Source organism: Rhynchophorus ferrugineus, unplaced genomic scaffold, assembly GCF_030347505.1.
Source record: "Rhynchophorus ferrugineus isolate W39M unplaced genomic scaffold, kcgeb_rfMv2 rfM2, whole genome shotgun sequence".
Lineage (NCBI taxonomy): Eukaryota > Metazoa > Arthropoda > Insecta > Coleoptera > Curculionidae > Rhynchophorus > Rhynchophorus ferrugineus.
The window spans coordinates 18140788-18164733 of NW_027472581.1; the positions used below are offsets into that span (position 1 = coordinate 18140788).

A 23946-nucleotide genomic window follows, 5' to 3' on the forward strand; every position below is an offset into this window, starting at 1 on the left:
TGTTCCTAAGCGCATAACTCAACAACGCCTGGATCAATTTGGCCAAATCTTTTTTTAAAATGTTCGTTGAAGTTCAGGGATGGTTTTTACGGCGAGAAAAATTAGAATTATTGCTGGAAAAACCCTAAAAATAGCCCTTTTTGTTTGAATTTGTTTCGTGTATCAGTTGACAATTCATCTGTCATCTGTCAAAAGTCATCTGTAACAGACAACTTTTTTTTTTAAATTTGATATGACTTGAACTCAAATCCTTTTAAGCCGTACGAATTGTTTTATTTATTTAAAATTTGAATTAAATTTTAAACAAATAAAAAATTTTAAATAAATAAAACAATTCGTACGGATTAAAAGGATTTGAGTTCAAGTCATATCAAATTTAAAAAAAAAAAGTTGTCTGTTACAGATGACTTTTGACAGATGACAGATGAATTGTCAAGTGATACACGAAACAAATTCGTATATCGTGTTTTGTGCAGAGTGTTTAGTTAGTTAGTGTTTGTTTAGTTCGTGATTAGTGAAAAAATAATTTATATTTGATATGCCTCCTATAAGACGAAGCAATTTAGGTAGAAGAACCAGAAATGCTATAAACCAAGCTAATTACCGATCTAATCGTACTGCACAAGAACGTGACGACGGAAATGAACGTGAAAGAATTCGGATATCACAAACGCGTGAAGCGCGAGCGCGACATTCAACTAATAATCGCGCAAGTTTGAATCCAGCTGCTTTCAGTTACGATGTGTCAATTGACTACAGTAACTACCAATGTGTTGTTATTGGTTCTATGAACTTAGTTTGCTCACACTGTAAGGCATTAAAATACAAAAACGAAGCCAATGGATTGTGTTGCGCAAATGGTAAAGTGAAATTGATACAATTGGATCCACCACCAGAACCATTGTACTCATTGGTTTCAGGAATAGGAACAGATTCTATACACTTTTTGACACATATTCAACAATATAACAATTGCTTTCAAATGACTTCATTTGGGGCAACAAATGCAGTTCGGGAAAATTTTATGCCAACTTTCAAGGTATGTATTATAGCAGTTACTCATAATTATTTTAGCAAACAAAATTTTCTGTCACCAAAGTTAAGATGTGTTACTAATCTTCAATTTCTTAATAATTACGAAATATATCACTTAGTCATCATATTATATGGTGATTCAGTTTCAGTGACACTTTTATTATATTTTATATTTGATAGATATTAGTTAAAACTAAATATATACTTTTTAAGATCAAATATTATTTAAGTTTGATCATTGACAATCCATTAATTTATACCACACCATAATATTTTTTTTATTTACAGATACAAGGGCAAATATATCACAGAGCAGGTTCACTGTTACCAGTGTCAGATAGCGACAACAAATTCCTGCAAATTTATTTTATGGGCAATTCACCACAAGAAATTGATCTGCGTTGTGCACATAACAATTTAGTAAAAAGGTCTATTGTAGAACAATTACAAACTTTATTTCATCAACACAATCAATTGATTATATTGTTTAAAACTGCCCTGGATCTGATGCCATCCGATAATCACAAAATTGTAATCAGAGCTGATAAAACACCTGCAGGTCAACATACAAGACGTTTTAATGCACCAACTATTGATGAAGTTGCTATCGTTGTAGTTGGAGAAAACTTGGAATCCCGTGATATTGTTTTACATCGTCGGAATTTTCAATTACAACCTATAAAGGAAACACACCGCTCATATGATGCACTGCAATATCCCATTATATTTTGGCAAGGTGAAGATGGCTACGATTTATCAATAAAAATGATAAATCCCATTACAGGTAACTAAAATATTAGTTTAGCTATGGCGATAATATCTCAGTCACTATATTATGTATTTTAATTTTATATTTGAATGTTATTAAAACAAAATCTGTTTACAGGTTCTGAAACCAACAAAAAAGTCAGTTCAATGAACTATTATTCATACCGCCTAATGATTCGGGAAAATGCAGATAATCACATATTGAAATGTCGGCGATTATATCACAAATATGTTGATGACATGTATGTTAAAATTGAAACGGAGAGATTAACATTCATCAGGTTGAATCAAACCAAACTCCGATCTGAAGAGTATATTCACCTTCGAGATGCGATTAATACTGATGGAAATGCACAGAATGTCGGTCGGATGACTATTCTTCCAGCAACATACATCGGAAGCCCTCGGCATATGCACGAATATGCTCAAGATGCCATGTCGTATGTTCGTCATTATGGTACAGCAGATTTGTTCATCACATTTACATGCAATCCGCAATGGATAGAAATTAAGCAGGAGTTATTACCTGGGAAATCATCCATTGATCGTCATGATATTACAGCCAGAGTCTTTAGACAAAAGTTGAAATCTTTAATGAATTTCATCGTAAAACATAATGTGTTTGGTGAGACACGCTGCTGGATGTATTCTGTGGAGTGGCAGAAACGAGGATTGCCACATGCACACATTTTGATTTGGTTGGTTGAAAAGATAAGGCCAAATGAAGTTGATGCAGTGATATCAGCTGAAATCCCTAATGTACAAGTAGATCCTGGATTGCATGAGGTAGTTATCAAAAACATGATACATGGTCCCTGTGGAACTCTTAATCAAAATTCACCGTGTATGATGGATGGTAAATGTTCAAAACGATATCCACGGACATTAATATCGGAAACAATTACTGGTAATGACGGTTATCCATTGTATCGTCGCAGATCGACAGCAGACAATGGAAAATCAACAATTGTCAAATTAAATTAACAAGATATTGAAATAGATAATCGTTGGATTGTTCCATATTCACCCATTTTATCAAAGACATTCAAAGCACACATCAACGTTGAATCTTGCCATTCAGTGAAATCGATTAAATACATTTGCAAATATGTAACCAAAGGGAGTGATATGGCTGTGATTGGAATTGGTGCAGGGAATTCTAATGATGAAGTTACCCAATACCAAATGGGCCGCTATGTCAGTAGTAATGAAGCAGTTTGGCGAATATTTTCTTTTCCTATTCACCCGAGAGACACCCTTCTGTTGTTCACTTAGCTGTGCATTTAGAAAATGGACAAAGAGTGTATTTTACAGCACAGAACGCAGTACAAAGAGCTGCTCAGCCACCATCTACTACATTAACCAGTTTTTTTGAGACATGCCAAAACGATGATTTCGCACAAACATTGCTATATTCTGAAATGCCAAAATATTATACCTGGAATCAATCCTCAAGGAGATTTATACGACGGAAACAAGGAAAACCAGTTCCAGGATATACAGATGTATATTCCACCGATGCGATTGGCCGGATTTATTCAGTACATCCAAGCAATGATGAATGTTTTTATTTACGACTGCTATTAGTCAATGTACGTGGCCCAACATCATTCCAACAGTTACGAACTATTGATGGTGAATTGTGTGGATCCTACAGAGAAGCCTGTCAACGTTTGCAATTGCTTGAAAATGACGCTCATTGGGATCAAACTCTCAATGATGCTGTAATATCATCACACACTCATCAAATACGAACATTGTTTTCTATAATCATATCTACATGCTTCCCATCAAACCCAATTGATTTGTGGATGAAGTACAAAGATTATATGTGTGATGATATTTTGTATCAAATACGGAATAGAATGGGAAATCCAAATATACAAATCAGTGAAGAAATTTACAATGAAGCATTGATTTCAATTGAGGACATGTGCTTGATAATGTCAAACAAACTATTAATTCAATTAGGCCTGACCGCGCCCAATCGTCCAATGCATGACGCTTTTAACCAAGAGTTGCATCGAGAAAGACTGTATGATCTCAACGCTTTGAAAGAATAAATTCAAACAAATCTTCCACTGTTAAATGAACAACAGAAGTATGTATTTGAAACTCTTATGAAAGTAACAAATGATGAAACTGGAGGGATTTATTTCTTAGATGCACCTGGTGGTACAGGAAAAACTTTTTTTATTTCATTAATATTAGCAACAATTCGCTCACAAAATAAAATTGCACTTGCACTCGCTTCGTCGGGAATCGCAGCAACTTTGCTTGAAGGTGGTCGAACAGCCCATTCAGCACTAAAATTGCCATTAAATATGCAAAGCAATGAAACTCCAACCTGCAACGTTTCGAAGAACTCTGCAATGGCAAAGGTTTTGCAGCAATGTAAATTGATTGTTTGGGATGAATGCACGATGGCACATAAAAAATCTTTGGAGGCTTTAGACAGAACCTTAAAAGATCTACGTAGCAATAATAACCGATTTGGTGGTGCAATGATTTTATTAGCAGGAGATTTTCGTCAAACATCGCCAGTGATTCCACGATCAACGCCAGCTGATGAACTCAATGCATGTCTAAAGTCCTCCAATTTGTGGAAACATGTTAAAGTACTTCATTTAAGCAAGAATATGCGTGTCGAGTTGCAAAATGACCAATCTGGAAACATATTCTCTAAACAACTCATTGACATTGGTAATGGCAAATTTCCTATAGACATGTTGACGGCTTGCTTTTGCTATGACTATAAACAAGTCCCAGGGGCAATCATTAAGTGTTTGTGGTATTAATCTAGAAAACCCATGTTTCTCACATGGTCAATTGTATGTTGCCTGTTCCCGTGTTGGAAAACCATCAGATTTGTTTATCTATGCGCCAGGTAATCAAACAAAAAACATCGTATACCACAAAGCAATATAATGATAATAATAATAATAATTATGATTCACATGATTAACAATAAAGCGATTACTTACTTTTCAATCCTTATATATGTTTTATTTAATTATTTTTTATTCACAACGCCCTATCACCAGGGTGATGGTTCTGTTCAGGAGAATTTTTTAAAATACGTAGGCACAAAAACTGCCACATTACAAATCTTTTTGACAGGACGAAGTCTGTCGGGTCAGCTAGTAATTTTATAAATAAGGTAGGTAGGGTATATAATTCTTTACTTTTGACGATAATATTTATTATTTTGAGTTATAAATATGTACAATTTTAATAACATTCAGCACTAATGGGTACAAAATATTCTTGGTTAACCTGTATCTGGCTAAAACAAATAGATTCGATGGTTTTCGCACACGTGGGCATGCAACATATGGGAAAAACATGGATTTTCCAAATCTAAACCTCAAACGCATATTGTTTGGCATTGAGACTAATTTGTAGGTATTACGAAAGCTAAATTAATAGGAAACTGTAGTCTTCTGAAGGGTATCGTAGAAATAGATTATTCGTCAATGTACAAGTCGTCATCGCATATAAGGAAAAAATGCGTTTTAGTACATAGGTACATAGCTGGTCTTTGCTGCACATCATCCAAAACTAATAAACATCAAGATTCATGGCCAAGTGTACGATCAAACTGGTTCTTCTTTTTCAATAACTGATGCTGATCTAAAGTTTTTACAAACCTATTTTACGGGTCACGAGGAGAAAGCTGTCACACACATCGTCCATACTACCATATCGAATAGATAGAGCAGATAAAGGCATATCCATTAGGCCCAATTATTCAATACTGCTTCCAATAGAACACAAAACGACAGCTACTTTATTATAATCAAACCATATAAAGTAAGCTGCAATTGCGACCCATTTATACGTCGAAACATTAATATACAACGTAACGTAGAGATAATAACACGATGCAGATGATACAAAAGAATAATCGTTCTTACGATGCCTTGCAATATCCATTGATATTTCAGACAAGAAAAGTGGAATATTATTTAAACATTAAACAAATAACTCCAGTGACCATAAATATTTTTTTGTTGAAGTCAATTCGTGTTATCATTCAGGCGCAAATATTAACAAGAAATTTAGCGCGTTACATTTCTATACATACCGATTGATGATCCGTGCCAATCAAAATAATAAAATATGTTCATGCTTCCAGGTATTTCAGAAACACATTGTTGATAAAATAGAAAGTGAACGATGCTATACATTAAATTTAATCATGTGAAGCCTGGTTCTGAGGACTATTTGCGTTATGTTATCGTTGGTAACGTAGATGGAATAACTGATGTGGCCACAATTTGTACTGTATATATTCTTCCAACATCATATACTGGTAATTCGTGTCTTATGTAAGAATATCCGTTGTCGACCAGATCCGTTTATCACCTTTACGTGCAATCAAAAGTGGGATGAAATTAAAAATTTGTTATTGCCAGATCAAATATCAATGCCCTGGATGGGTGTTCAAACAAAAATTGTTCTATAATGCCTTTGGAAAGTGAAAAATTTATCGAAATAAATGCCACTGAATGACACTTAGTGATGGAAATAGGTTTATATTTCAGTATAAAGAAAAAATAATAGAAAGTAATTATTCCTATAGAAACAATGTAAACCTGGAACTTTTATCGTTAATCTGTACAAAGGGCTGACCAAAATAGTAATGAATTCCTCCAGTGTATTTACTGATTTGTTCTGTGTTCTTTCACGTTAAAGGCAAACCAAACAACAAAAGAAAACTAATAAAACCGGCTCTTATCTGAAAGGCCTCAAGCGGGCCGTGCGTATCTCAAAAACTATCGATCAGAATTAATTGGAAAATCGACTTCTCCCCGACCCCCGCTCTGCGAACGGAAAGTTAATGCTTGGAAAGTTTTTTCTCTTCATATTATTTCTCGACGTTCCCTAATGATTTAGTTTTGAATATTGAGGCAGCACTTTTCTTAAGTTTTTATCGCTGTTTCTTCTTTTCAATTAGGGGACCGTTTCTGCTTTTGACACTTGTTTCGAGTTACCCTTTAATTTTTTTATCTGCTTACTTGTCATATTTCAAAGCATAGTTCTTTGGTTTCGAGTATTAGGTGCCGAAAAATATTGCAAGTTTATATTCGTTAGTCAACTAGAGTTATTATGTATATTATATTACAAATCGGATAAATATTATGTTCTCAAAAGAAGTAGACTGATGGTCACTCAAATACATAATTTAAGGAACAGTAGGAAATAATTAAATTATAAGGATTAAAAATGTAAAAAACTAAATTATTAAGTAAGAAGTATTGTAAAAAAATAACAAATAAATGTAGGAAATTCTATTAAATATATATATATATAATATGGGAAGATGAACTCACGACTAAAGAAACAATACAACGAAATAAATTTACGAATAAGTTACATAACTATTTATGAAGGACTGACAATTATGTAGTAATGTAGAAATAACAATTCTACGTACTTGCTTAATCTGGAATAAAAGTTATTTCTAAAAAAAATCCATACAAGTTAGAACAATGTTAAAGAAATGTGGTTAAATCTTTCAAGCCGGTAAATGCTTGAACATAGTTCATTCACAATAATATTATTCACAACAATAAGAATATTTTAATATAAGTACATACCGTTGATCATTTCTGAGGTTAGGCCTCATTTGTTTTATTTATTGTACAATATGGAAAATTACATTTAATATAATGTGATCGGGTGTGAAATCGGTTAGTCGTACAACTGTGCATTAAGTCACTATACATTTCTACAAGATTCGAGTTTCAACCGAATAGAAGAAAATAGACTTTCTGAACTCACTGAGCATTCTACGCTGTTCACTACTGATCGATTATATATTTTCAAAGGAAACAAAAGTATTCTAATTAAAATGCAAGCCTTCAACAAGTGTCATGTTGTGTAATTCATGGTTAGACCAATATTTGCGTGTCGTTACCCAAGTGTTTATTGATGTTATTGATGAATTTATGTAAATTAAAGAAACTAAGCAGAGATCTAATTTAAGAATTCATAGGAGAAATTATTATATTAGAGAAGGTCTAAACGCCGATTTTTTGAAGTACTTGATGAAGCATTGAAGTTGCACGTACTTATTAGTTTGAAAGACTATTATTAAAATAAACTTCAAAATTACAATTTGTGCATTTTATTTACCCAAATAATACAAAGTAATTTGCTGCTAAAGATTTAAGAAAATAAAACATCCACCATCAAATGTATACAATTTAAACCTTTTTTGTGCTGTAGTTATTATGAGCTATATAAAATTAATACTTTGGTAGCTTTGTCAAATAAATTTGCATCTATATCTTCAAGTTATCATCATAAAATTTTACAGTAGCTTTTCAACTGATAAAAGTTTGATTTGCCTTAGCAAATATAAGGCACTTAATTACAATAATGCAACGTAGGGCAAAAATCCTGCTACCATTTTGATTGCCTATAACTTCGCTCAAAAAAAGATAAGTAAATGTGGTTTTCACAAGAAGTTTATTTGGTCTTTACATGTTTTTTTCGTTATAATAGAAAATCTGTATCAGTTATATGCTGACTGCGATACGCTATGCAACTTTCGACTCTATTTAAGGAATTTTTCATGACGTCCTGTAACATCTGAAACTGAGTTTCTTCAATTTCGTCACGAATATTGTCTTTAAGATGTTGAATCGTTTGAGGCTTATTCACATAAACTTTTGATTTTAAAAAACCCCATAATAAAAAGTCTGGTGCAGTTAAATATGGAAATCTGGCTGACCAAGTTAAACCGCCTCTTCACGAAATTACTCTCTTGAACGGGCTATGTGTGCTGTGGCTCCATCTTGCTGAAACCACATGTCCTCTAGTCATTGCTCTTCCATTTCAAGCTCAATAAAATTTTGAATCATGTCTTGGTACCGTTCAGCAGTAACGGTAACTGCAACACCTTGGTTATTTCAAATGAATAGGAACCAATGATGTTTCCAGCATGAATACCACATTAAACAGTTGTTTTTAGTAGATGCAATGATGTTTTATGAATTAATTGAGGATTGTGTGTTCCCAAAAACAGACTGTTCTGTTCATTGACATGGCAACTGAGAAGAAAATGGACTTCATGGCTAATTATCAATTTTTTAGAACTCGTTGTTTATTAGACTGTCTACTGTCGTGCCGTTCTGTTCTGAAAATTTGCATATAAACAATTAATTGTGATTTTATTGAAATAATTTCACTATTTCTGCTCGTTCTTGTGGGGTATATTAACCCATAATAAAATTTAGACGTCTACACAACATAATGGTCAAAGCGAAACTGAGCTAAACGTCACATAACCTAGACGGCGCGCAATCAAAATGGTAGCGGGACTTTTGTCCCACCTGTTATTATTCTCACAGTTCCCAGCTGGTGATTATACTATTATTAGATAGTTTTTAGAGTTATTGCCTGTACTTATTTCTTGGCTATTTATAATACTATACTGATAATATTTTTACTTAATGTTCTTAAATATTCTATAACATTTCATGATTAGTGCATCACAAATACTTACTCACTTCAATTCTATTAAATCTCTAGTATTCTTGCTGAAATTGCTATTAGAATTACGGTGAAACTGTATATTATATTCAATCAATCAATGGCATTTCAATGTTTTCATTTATCCTTTTTCCTTTGCCAGTACAATATAATTTTCGTTGTTGTAAAATATTAGATAAAGAAGTATATTTATTTGTGGTATCTTAAATATCAAATAAATATATAAATATGTTTTATAATATCTCGAAAGTATGTTAATATTAAAAGATAATATTTTGATTTTTGGTTCTCTATTACAGCCATCTAATCTATGCAACGAGCCTCTATTGAATCCCATCTTTCATTCATAATTCTTAGATGCAATAATATGAGTATTAATATAAGATGAAATATTCATCATATTCTACAGCTTTGTCCCATCGTTAACTAATAGCATGGCCTTACTATATCGAATAAACTATGATCATTTAACAGGATTTAATTATTGATCAATTTACGCATATCTTTAGCATTTCGAAACCGTTTCCAAACCATCATTAACAAGTCCAAATCAGAAGGCGTTATGCCTAGTGAGTACGGTAGAACTTCCTACTCAAGGTTGTTATTCAAGGTTCAACAGAGTACCCTTTCAAGATATGGCTGACTATCGTCATACAATTGCGTCTGTTATGCGCTATTACTGGTCTCTTTTTCTAACAATGTGTTGTTTCATTTATACAACTGAGCAAATGTTTACAGTAAAAGTTCCATTAAATTTTAGCCGCTTATAATACATTTAGCACATTGCTAATATCACCATATGCACAGCAAATATATATATTATGTCAATATATATTCTGCTACGGTACCGATGTGGATGGCTACACTGGACTAGCCAATAACTTTTGTTAGAATTGACATTTTCAGTCAATTCTTGTAGTATCTATTTTCACCTATTGGATTGTTTGAGCTGGGTCTTCGTGCAATATATTTTAAAATCGTTAAAATCAAAATCATATATATATATATATATATATATATATATATATATATATATATATATATGTGTGTGTGTGTGTGTGTGTGTATTATATATTTTACTACTAAATATACATGTAATTAACAATGTTAAATTTAATACATTGTTCCAAAATATTCCTGAGTAAATCTGTTAAAAGAAATATACAATGAACATAAATGCAACACATAAAAACTATAAAACGCCAAGTGCATTGCTTTAATTTTAAAAATAAAACTCAGTTTCCTATACAACTGGTATTAAGAGAATTTCAAAGTGGCAGAATCCTATATGTAATGAAATTTTCTCTGGCTTAGAGAGGAAAATTACAACAGACAGAGATAGCACGAACACGTACAGAATAATTTACAGTAAATTATATATTTATAGAATACAGCATTGCTAAATCCTATTTTTAATATATAGATATTTACGAAATAAATTATAATCAATAATCTTGTTGTAGTTTTTTATTACAGTACCCAGAAATACGAATAGATAATAATATGTCATATCAAACAATACTGTCATTTATAACATATTCAGGCTGCCAAATAATGTTGAATATACTTATATTAGTTAGCATCAAACACATCTGTAGCTACATAGATATAAAAATGTTGCTATTAAATTATATATTTAAATGTGTGTGTACCTATTTTTTAGCATCATTAATGTGAAATTACTAACTCAACATTTCCGGGTCGTATTGCAAACTTCATCTATAAAAATGAAAATTAATGTCTGAATATATGTCGTCTATACGTTACTAAACCGTTAATCGGATTATAATGGAAGTTTGGCAGGTTAATCTCTGTATGTTTGCGAAAAATCCTAACCTAACAAAATGTCATGTGTAAATAAATATGTTTTTTCCTTAACCCAAGTAAACTTCGACAAGAATCGAATCGGTTACAAAACGATCCACGCACTATGCAATGTGTAGTACAACAAGTTGTAATAATCCGCGTCTATTCGATTGTCGAAATGATATATGCAATTTGTTATACGACAAGTTGTACTACAAGTCCATTTATTTTTTCATATGACAACCAAATTTCAGAAGCGTTATTTTATCACAACTGCTGAGGTTATATCTTTTCAAGACCAAAATTAGAGTGTCACATGAAGGGGTATTCTCTACTTTTAAACTTATTTCTTAGAATTGAAGTTCCCCATGGTAGTATTTCTTACAGGTAGGGTCTTATTTAGACCACTCCCATATTTGCTCTATATTCCAACAACAAAAGAAACAGTACTTGGGAAATTTTTAAACCACAAAGTGGTTATGGCAAAAAATATTTATCTACCTAAGGCTGAAGAACGTATAAGTGACAATCGACAAGATCTACAAATGGACTATAGACCGGAAATACAGCTTAATATCTACAAATCTGTACATGTTAAATTTCCGTTGTGGCGAAACGACAAAACCCTCACTTGGTGGATGCTCTATTTCTCAAGCAGTATGAGGTAAATAGGTAGATCATAATGGTAGGTAAAGAGAAAAGAAGATAAAAAGCTGAGCAAATCAGATTCAATATCAAACAATTGTACTGGTTAGTCAGAAAATACATAGAGATCACAGCAACGTAAAAGCGAATAGGACAACACGCAGGAAATTAGAAGATTGAAGCGAGCCAAGCCACACGAACTTGGATAATGTATAAGTATTAAGTTTCGCTTAAGAAGTTTCATTTTATTTTAATTTTAGGAAATACATATGTATTAATCCCGTACTCGTCTTGCTTGTATATTGATGCAAGTACAACAGAATAATAGTAATAAATTAATTTGTAAATTAAGATTGTATGAAACATATTCAATATAAGATGTATTGAAATATATAAAAAGAGGCGTTCTTTAAATAATATATGAACACTAGACTACAGCATCAAAATTACTCCAGTTTATAATGCACCCGTAAATAACCACAGGCCCACATCTCTGCCATACCTGAATTCATCAACTGTAAAATACAGTCGTATTTATACAGTTCTCATAACTGCCTGCTAAAGGTCAAGAGCCTAAAAAGTCAAAAGCAAAATATAATAAAGTAAAAATAACGCATTTAATATTCATACATCGAGTTTGTGTACTAATAACACGTATGGAGACATAATCGATTGCCTCAAAAATTACGCTCATCCATGCAGTAATTTGAAAACCATGAGAAGCCTCTAATAGCTCCATGTCGCCCACTCACAACTCCCTACGCAACCAAAATTTATTATACTAATTTTACTTGCAAATGCTCCAACTAAAATAGAGCGTCTATACAGCAAGGGCGATTGACCGAAAACCGACAACAAAACAACACCAAAGGAAAACGACCGTAAGACAGTGACGTTAAATTACAAAAAAAACGTTAGCTGCTGATAAATATCCAGTTTTTATAAGTCTGAAAATGTTTGAAATAAACACGAAAATATAGGAGTCATAAAATGACTTTAATTTTTTTATAAATTTCAAAGTTCATTGTGATTATTTGTGGATATTGTTATTCAAAATATTATAATATCCATGGCTTTACACTATAATTTTCATTTTTTGAATTTTATATCCTAAAACCTAAATATATGGTTTGTTGTGAAAATCTGTAGAATGTATTTTTTTTATTTTAAGGTCCCCTTTTTACCAAGCGGGGTTTATCTAGACTGGACCTACAGTTTAACGTGGGCTCCAAACCACGTCCCTCGGCATTAAGCCTGCCGACTGGTAAGTGCCCTATTTAGAAATCATCCCAGAAGATATGCGTTCTTACCCAGCCTGGTTACGGGCGTGAGTGGGATCATTTTCCTTGTCGGATTTTGCACTCTTGCCTAAGGACAATCGCAAATATTAAACATTCACAAACATAAATTTACGACCATACCCCAGCAGGATTTGAACCCGCGACTATCGTAAGAGTAGGAGCACCACTGCGCCAACCAAACCGCAATCGACAGCCGCTACCTTTTCCCATCTTTCAGGCAATTTATAGATTCCATCTCGAAAGAACGATATATATTTTGAGGCTATCCACGAATCGACCAATTTCTTGATATCTTCATAAGAAATTGAGCGCTGCTTAGACACATTACTGTTCATATGTAACAAGAAGTTGGCACAGTGGTGCTCCTACTGTTACGATAGTCGCGGGTTCAGATCCTGCTGGGGTATAGTCGTAAATTTATGTTTATGATTGTTTAATATTTGCGTTGGCGGGAGCAAAATCTGGAGAATTCGGCGGTTGCGATAACAATTTCCATTTTAGTGTTGCCAAGTATGTTTTCATTGATTTGCAATGTGTTGCATTGTTAACATTGTTGTATCTTTTCCATTATTCCAGCCCTTTTTCAATTGTTTCAAAACTCATCAGTTGTGGTCGACACCATTAATAGTTTCACGAGGTATATATATATATATATATATATATATATATATATATATATATATATATATTGATTAATTTGCATGATTTTTTCACTTCAAATTATCCTAATGGGTCCACTATTCATCGCCAATAATTTACAATGATCGACAATAATACTATGCAAGAACATTTCTGTGAAAGCAGCATTTCACACATAACCAAACGTCTTTAAGTGTCTCGTAGCTTCAATTTGTACGGCACAAAATATCCAAGCTTTTGGGTCATTTGCCAGTGAGACTTAAACCTGAAGTTGGTTACAAATACACCCAATGCTATTTAATACACAGTAATATTATGCATTGAAAATCCTTTTGAAAAAAAGGCCTGATATTAATACAATGTTGAGCTCTCTGTACGAATTTTTCCATTTTTGTACCAAAACATGTTGTACCGCCAAGTGTTATTGTGAGAGGTATTATGGCCGCGCCCAAATATTATAGGACTGATTACCTACATCGAAACCTTCAGGTACCCACAGTCAATCAAGAAATCAAAAGAATTTCAAGGGGACATAAGGAATTATTCTCATTAGAATATTGAAGTTTTGCAGCTTTTGTATACTACCAGAACAAGACACAGACTCAAAAGAATCAAACCATCTGATCTTGTGTAGTGTTGTGTAGTAAGGTGCATATAATAAAAAACACAGCAGCGTCATGTATAAACGAGCGACAGCGACTGAGATAGGGCCAAGACAAATTGTAGGTTAGACGGAAACGACTAGTAATAATGTAATAATTAAATAATATTAAAAAAAACTTTAAATTAGTCTAATAATATATTAACAGATTTTAATATGATATATACCTTTTAAAAATTTATTAAAGGTAACCAATATTTGAACAAATAGCCTGTAAAGTCACTCGAATAAAAAATCTATTAAAAATTGCTGTCTATTAATAATTCCAATATGTGGTCAACTGGAAATCAAAATCAACTCGAAAGTGCTTTCATATTTTGATCTCAACCATGACACTCAAATATTACAAGCCCTGGGTAAAAATCCATTTTTTACTGTCGCATTTTTAAATTGGAAAAATCGCAGTGCACAAACCCGTCAATATTATCTACACTGAGTTTTTCCAAACCTAATCTGCTAAACAGGTAAAAATATATTATTTACAGGAAAAAAATTATATTTTCGAAAATGAAAATCATCAGTGAAATTATTTGCTATGACAAAAATAAATTCATTCGTTTAATCATTATAAAAAGTGTTAAAATATTTGTAGTTATGTTGATAGAAAATAATTTAATGCGAAGACAAATGAAAGCAGGGAAAAGCTAAATAAGTAGTTCGTTTTTAATGGCATAGAAACATTATCAACATTAACCAGATCATAGGCCTAGATACCATTAAATTTTAAGCCTACTACTTTGCTAGTTGTGATATTAGTAAAACAACTATTATTATTTAAAAACAATTAATTACTTATCTTCCGCCTACTATTTTGTGATACAATATCACAAAATAAAATATTGTGATGCAACTTGTGACACAATATCTGATATCTAAGGATTATTGTGAATTTTAATGAATTTTAAATTTAAAATTTTAACTTAAAACTCATGATGAGTTACCATTCATATTATTTACCATATTTCTAATATACCTCCATCACACATTAATTCAGAATTTACCCATAATTTGTATATAAAGGAATGCAGCTAATTTCAGTGATCTGCTTCTTCAATGTTTGCACAACCTTTTGTTAATAAGCATCCCTCTATATTTTTCTGACTTTTACTATCTATCTCCCAACTATAAAATCATATATTAGCCATAATTTCGTACAAAGGACTACTATTTTGAAAATGTATATAATATATATATATATATATATATATATATATATATATATATATATATATATATATATAAAATGTATAAAATATATATATATATATATATATATATATATATATATATATAATATATATATATATATATATATATATATATATATATATATATATATATATTGCCCCGTTAATGTGCAATTTGAAGTCACATTCAAATAATTTTCATTTAAACTAACAGCTAAACGCCAAAAAGTATTGCTCAGCTGCATTCCTAGACGTATCTCAGGCCTTTGATAAAGTATGGCATACGGGATTGCAGGTTAAATTTTTAAAAAGTTCTCTCTCATCTAGATTGTGACAGCTACTAAAATCTTACCTCACAAATCACCATTTTACTGTAAAACAAGTTGATAAACACGCCGAGTTATAACAGGTAAATTGAAAAGTCTCCGGCCTGGCACATAGAAGGCGCTACTAAAATTAAATTCATATGTTTTTAGTTAGCCCTAACCCTCAAAAGATGCATGTATAAATTTGTCAGCTGTCGAATCATTAGTTTGTGAATTATAGCATTTTGAGTGAAGCAACTTTTGTTATTGTGAAAAAATTGATAAAAAGGAATTTCGCGGGTTGACAAAATATTGCTTTTTGAAGGGAAAAATACAGTTGAACCAAAAACTAGAATTGATGCCGAGTTACCGGACACTGCTCTAGGAAAATCAACCATCAAGAACTGGTATGCTAAGTTTAAACACGGTGAAATGAGCACTGAAGACGGTGAACGCAGTGACTGCCCAAAAGAGGTTGTTAAGGACGAAAACATTTAAAAAATCCACAAAATGGTTTTAATGACCGTAAATTGAAATTGAATGAAATAGCAAACACTCCAAAGATATCAACTGAACGTGTACATCATATCATTCACACATATTTGGGTATGAGAAAACTCTGTGCAAAGTGGATGCTGAGCAAGCGTAATAAACCCGAGTTTTTGTGTCGATATGTGACAATGGACGAAATATTAGAGTGGACTGCACACGATGAACCTGCTCAAAAGCCCGGGAAAATGCAACAGTCGGCAGGGTTATGGAGTCTGTATTTTGGAATGCGCATGGAAAATTTTCATTGACTACCTTGAAAAAGGAAGGACTACCAACAACGATTATTACGTAACGTTATTGGATCGTTTGAAAAACATTTGAAGAAAAGGAAAGTGCTGCTTCACCAAGACAATGCACCGTGTTACCCTTGAAGAGAATTATGTTGAATAAAAAAAAACAAGGTTTGCCAAAAAATGTGTTTTAGTATGGTAGACCAGGGACTTTTCAATTGACCTGTTATACAATATATTCAGGAGTTCCGCAAGGTAGTGCATTGGATCCAGTACTAAATCTTCTGTACACAGCCGATCAACCTACAACAAAAATAACTACTGTGGCAACATACGCAGTCGACACGGTAGCCTTAGCCTCTCATGAAGATCCAGCCATAAGATCACTCTATATCAATAATTATCAACTACCACAAGCAGAGGATGCTAAATATATTTTATGCACCGCAATCGACACCTAACTTGGAAGAAGCATATACTCATCAAGCGGAAACAACTTGGACTTAAACTCTACCAAATGTATTGACTTATCGGGCGCAAATCCAAGTTATCATTAGATAACAAGATATTATTGTATAAATCTATACTCAAGCCTGTTTGATCATATTCCACCTACTATAGGAAACCGTTAGAAAGTCTAATATATCCATCATACAACTATTCCAAAATAAAGTATTGCGTACCATTGTTAATGCTCTATATGTTTGAAATGCAGTGATACTACGCGATATTTCTCTAGAACCAATAACGAGTGTAATTGAGCGTGTTTGTGTGAAATCCTTCGAAAGAATATCAATGTACTCGCCCAGCTAAATATGCGAAGTGACAACAAAGTGCGTAGACTAAAACGTCTAACACCTTCCGATCTGATTATTGGCCGTATATAGACTTTCAAATAAGCTTTAGAATAAGACGATAACAGATTAATTAAAATAATATTTTATACAGAAGATCACTTAATGAAGTGTTTTTTACATGTCATGTATATATAATATTAACAAAACAAATACGTATTGCCCTTTGGGAAGATTGTGGAACTACTAGGGGTAATAAAAAAAATAACAGCTAAACTCGAATTATTAATTATAATTTTCAAAATAGATTTATGTTATACCTAATTACGCATTCCGATTTTTTTATTAATCATTTTCTAACTAATAGAGAAAGAGAAAGAATCATAATAGCAGATATGATACCACACAGTTTTTATGAAACCATATTTTTTCATTAAATGTCAAAACGTAAACCCATTATCTACAAAGTAATTAAAACAGGCCAGGATACTCAAACATTATCGGAGTGCTTTAACAGGATTTAACGAAGTGTAACGCAGATATACATTTCAGTTTACAAAAAAACAGCTTGTCCGTAATATTTATTAACCTTTTATATAACCAGTTATATTTGTATTCAATTAACAAATTATCCACTATAACTTATTGACTACTACATTATAATATATTCAATAATAACAACAATAATTTACTAATAATTTACTTCATAGTCATTAATTAATTTAATAAATAACTGTAGTTATTATAATAGCTGTAGTAAAAAAATCCATTAGTTTTGAATAAATCTGAGGCTTTCCATCCATCAAATAGTAATTTAATTAAACTTTTCTCACAGAATCCCTTGTCCTTATTTATTGTTTCATTAAGCTCTTGGGGTGAATTATTCACTAGGAAAATAATACGCCATGAACAGAAGAAAATAAAAACTTGTTATCATCCAAGTACCCGCAGCTTCTGTAGTTCTGCAAGTTCGAATAGGAATTTGGTTATATGGAGCAGTTCATCACTACATAGTATAAAACAAAGTCGCCTTTTCTGTCCCTATATCACTATGTGCGCTTAAATCTTTAAAACTACGCAACGGATTTTGATGCGGTTTTTTTCAGTAGATAGAGTCATTCAAGAGGAAGGTTTATATGTATAATACATGCAAAATATACTAAGGCAACATTGCTAATTTTAGAGATTTCTAACGTGATGTCGTAAATTAACCTATTTTTTTAGGCTTATTTAGCAATTAGCAAAAACGCTGCCTAACCCTACGAGTTAGATCAAATTAATGTACTACAGTATTGTACACCATAAAAAGGTCTACAAAAAAGTCCGCGATGGTATATGTTCATCTTTTAGGGATAACCCACATTAACCATTTTTATTATTTACTTTTTATGTGAGAAAATGGCTTATTTACGAAGCTATTTTAAGCAATACGGCATTAATCCTTATCGAATTAAGTACCTTAAATACAGTGTGCATTTAATATAGATCAATATGGTTCCTTACAGCATGTAAATTAAACAAATATTTTCTGAGATATTACAAATTTAAAATTTGCGTTTAAAAATGTGTAATGTAATAAAAATTGTGTGAATTTAGATATTCCAAAGATAGCAGGAAATCTTCATAGTAAGTATAGGGGAAGAGGAATTGTTTTACTCCAAATTTAATGCGTGCAGGCCAAGGGCAGTAATGAATGAACCAAAAATACTGGATCGATTTTAATCATGTTTTCATTGAGTGACATAGGCATATATATTTTATGTCCGTGCAAAGTCGGAGCGGGCCGCTATGTTTTTATATACAACGTTCATATTTTTTATGTAGTGTATTTAATTTAGTATCAGCATTGCACCCGTGCGAAGCCGGGGCGGGTCGCTAGTAATATATAATTATTTACCAAATAATACAAATGCACAGTAAAATCCTTCTGGCCTGTTATTCTTATTATCGTCAATACGATCCACCACCCGTTTCAGAAATGGGTTGATTTTATTGCTGTTCACTAACCGATGGAATCCGACCCATTTTTTTTGGTTTAATTCGTGTGAAACACATACATCTTCTTTCTGTATCCAGAACTTTCCAAAGGGTACAAACTTTCCAAACAGTACTTATATGACAGTTGACAATTTATGGAAATTTGCCATACGGCCAGCCGTGAACCGCCAAACCGTAATCGTCTAGCATCGCCAAATACCGCAAGAGCCCTCCGATAGTACAAATGCATCTACTCTAAAAACAGCAAATCTCTCCTAGAGCCATTAGCAGGGTTTGTACACGTATTCTATTGCCCATCTGCCCCTTAATTCCGTTAATTTAATTACTTCAATCAACTAGATAGACCCCCTTCATGTCGACCGGTCGTCTGCCTTTATTGTCACAGAAATGCCAAATTTTACCATATTCAATTTCCCTAATGCCAAGCGATTGTGTTTCCATTGACAAAAAGGACGATATCCCTAAGAACATCTAGACATCATCTTCTGTCTTTAATGCACCTTGAGGGAGTTCACAAGGATATATTCCCACATCACCTGCTGTTTTATTTGATCGCCACTTGGCGTTTTTCCTGAGGTTGAGTGTACTGATGCTCTAATAAGACTGGCTTTTTCCCTCAATGGAGCTAAGCTCCTTTTCTAGTTTACTGGGTCCTCACAGTTGTGTCCTCTTGTCTATTACAATTCTCAATTTTTCATTCACAAAACGTGACCAAACTTTATGAAAAATCTTGGTGTGATTCAAGAAACACGCGCTTTTTTAAATGAAATATTAATAACAACCCAAACAATCGATGAAAACTTTTGTAGAACATAATGAAGAATAATTAAAGTAGGTCAATTATTTTGCGTTATCCATGAAATGTAGTATATTGAAGAACATTAAGTACAAATACTATCAGTCCCTCATTACCACCCACTCACTTTCTTCAGGCCATTGTTTCGCTCGCTAGTTTATTACCCTTACTTGTTTCCACTATGCTTGTTACCCTAATTTTATATTTCCACTAATATATTGTTTCCAAAATTCTTTTTGCCCTTACTTTTCAAGACTGTCAAGCATTTTGTTGTCAAGCATTGTCAGGTTTTACTGAAGGCAGGACCCTTCCTGGCCTACGGTAGCAGAGATTTAGGCCCTGGTACCCATTCTATCGGGTTATTCCGCCCTTCGTCGGTCGTTAGAGCCTCGTTGACAGAGTCAGTGCGTAACATAACTCCTCGCAGGGGTTACTGCGTGCAGGGGAGGTTGACTTTTGACTCCAACCTTACAGGAGGAGCGCTTGCACTCCTATGACAGCTGACTGTAGAATTTTGACTTCAAAATTACCCACTATTATAGTATCAGAATCATAGACATTATTCATATTTTCAACCCCCGGGCTTACATTTACTCGTTTTTGAAGCAAATTTGTAAAATATTACTTATTTTCCTTTGCTGGTGCCCACCTCTGACGCGAGCTCAATAAAAAAGGAGTCAACCTGTTATAAAACTCTCAAATATTTTTGAATAAGAAATATCATCTTCCAGAGCCCTCTAGCGTCTCTTAAAGCGCAAATTTACCTTATATTAAAATATTCGAATCTCTATTTACACTTCTGTTCTGAATATAAGACCAGTGAAATATGTAAGAGGTAAACATAACATTTCTTCAACTTATCAGCTTGAGCCACAATTCTGGATAATCTTCGATAGTATCATCTATTTTCCATTATGTGATATTCGTATAATATGCTATAGATAAATTAGTAAAGCAATACTAATATTAAATATAACAACCAACTTTGTACAATGAAATTGTTTTTGGGCTTCCCTTCAAAATGCATCACTTGATAAAAGTGTTTCAATATTCACCGATAATAAAACACTTTCGATAAAATAACTAAATAGAGCTGCTGCTTTTACGACAGCATTTTTTCCACTGTTTATCGCTTTCCATGTTTCATAAATATATTAATAAGTATTTTTACAAGAACAAGGTGTCTCAAAAGAAAGTCCGAAAAAATTAAAAAGCCTTTTTTAATTACATAGTTTACTGCAAGAATTCAACGAATTCTAGAAAGGCCATAATTATGCCAATTGGTCACTACTAATTCCAAAGCACGCTGATACTTTAAACATATATATATATATATAGATCCTGAATATAGAAATACTATATAGAATACAATTACTTCATTTCAATACATTAATTCACAGCCTTACGATATTCCGGATCCGGAAACCTATGAGTTATGAAACATATAGATATAAGGTTTGAAAGTACAAACTTTTATTTTAATGGAAAACTATTTTATTTTAATGGAAAGAACTGACTACTTGTTGAACTGACAGCACAAGCGACGATTTAGGTTCATCCTATAATATCCTCTTTTAATATATGTAACTATACTATAAATAAAACAAACAAAGTTGTCGAAATTCGACCACGATTTATTAAGTTCATTGTGTTTCTAACATAATAAAGTAAAGAGAATAATTTTAAAATATGTTACGTTACTTGTTGATGAAAACTTGTTGCAATATTTTCAACATAGGATTTAAAATAATTATTATTAATAAAAATTAAGATATACTAATAATTAAAGTAATATATGTCAAAATATATAGAAACTAGTTCAAGAAGAAACAGTCACTAACCTCTTTAAATTGCTTTTAATGAAATCTTGTTTCTAGTAAGTTTCAACAATCAACAAGTTTAAATTACCACACCACTGAACGTTATAATAAAAGTATCATAAGTAAGATCATTTTTCAGAACTGTAATAATAACTTCAGAGCATCAAATATAACTATATATGATCTGTCTTTATTTTTGTATGTATATATATTATATATATTATGTATATATATTATGTATATTAAAACAATAACGAACACAATTAGGTAGTTTATTGTTTACAATTTATAAATTTATATTAAACAAATATGTTTATAATAATTAAATAAACTATTTACTTTTCAAAATATAAATCTATAAGATAAATATATATATATATATAAAAATATATATATATATATATTAACATTAGTATCAATATTAATATATATATTTCAACTATTTAAAATATTACAAAATTACTGATAATAATTCATAATTTTTATTATTTCTTCTTAATATATTTTAAAGTCTCCTTTTACCAACTATGGGTTTATCTGTACTGGGCCTAAAGTTTAACAACGTGGGCTCCAAACCACGGTCCTCAGCCGCCTACCGACTGGCGAGTGACCAACTTAAGAAATCATCCCAGAAGACATCCGGTCTTACCCCGTCTGGTTACCGGCGTGACTGGGATCATTTTCCTTGTCGGATTTTACACTCTTGCCTAGAACATTCGCAAAATTTTAAACAATCATAAACCCAAATTTACGACCATGCCCCTGCAGGATTCGAACCTACGGCTATCGCAACAGTAGGAGGACCGTGTCCCATCGCCTTTACCACTGCGCCACCAAGCCGACTAATTCATAATCTTTTCTATTTGTCCTATGTGTTCCGTAATTAATTATAAATAAAGAGAACAGACGATTCTTGTTAACTCAATTAACTGTCTCAATTAACTTTTTAGTCTATATATATATATATATATATATATATATATATATATATATATATATATATATATATATATATATATATATATATAAATATATATATATATATGTATAAATATATATATATATATATATATATATATATATATATATCTTCCGAACTTTACATGATCATACTATTTATTAATTATTTTTTACCTAAACTTTTCATAACTCTAATAGATCCGACAATACGGGAACAACCAAAAGTAACACAAAATCTAAACAACTCTGCTAAAAATTAAGTAATTTCGTTTAATACTGTTTTAACACACTCGCTTTCCTTCTTAATATCGTTTCACATATAAAAATTAGGAATTTGTCCTGCCGATATTCCCAAAATATCAAAATCCGCACAGCGCTGGCATATTTTGATTTCAAAAATTACGCCTACCGGTAGTAACGACGAGTAATCTACCGTAAAGCCATGGAGCTGGCTGCTAGTCGGCCAGAGCCTACAAAATTTGTTTATATATTTTGTGGCTTTATGCGGCTATTCCTGGTTGCTTGATTTGAGTGTATTTCATTTTATTGGAATTTACTGATTTGTAGTACATATTACACAAAAATTTTACGTTGTTTAAAAATTCTTCTACCATATAAACTTTAACCCTGTGAAATCTAAAACCTCTAAGGATCCCCGTTTTTTGTCAAAAAGACAGACAAAATTTTTCCCGAGCCTATTAATATATAGAAGATACCCCAGTTGCTGTATTAATGTATTAACATAAATACCATACAAAGTTCGCAACTTTTGTATTTATCGTTAGCTTTTTCTGTTAAACTATTTCTCCTAAATTCACCAGCCTCGCCATCAACACTTACAAAAATATCGAACCATGGTTATCCTAGCCGAATTATAATTTCAAATATCGGCCTTTGTACAACACGTTCCATTTGTCGATAACCACGGACAAAGAAATATCAGGCT

The 23946-nt window shown here is 32.2% G+C and overlaps 1 protein-coding gene across 1 annotated transcript; it reads left to right on the top strand.

Moving 5' to 3' along the window:
- The first annotated feature begins 1302 nt into the window (after positions 1-1302).
- On the top strand, positions 1303-20717 carry LOC143190806 (uncharacterized). Its single transcript, XM_076395375.1, has 3 exons — positions 1303-1819; positions 1922-2409; positions 20475-20717. Exons 1-3 carry the CDS (start codon positions 1405-1407, stop codon positions 20715-20717), a joined length of 1146 nt encoding a protein of 381 aa, XP_076251490.1. The 5' UTR covers positions 1303-1404.
- Positions 20718-23946: the final 3229 nt, after the last annotated feature.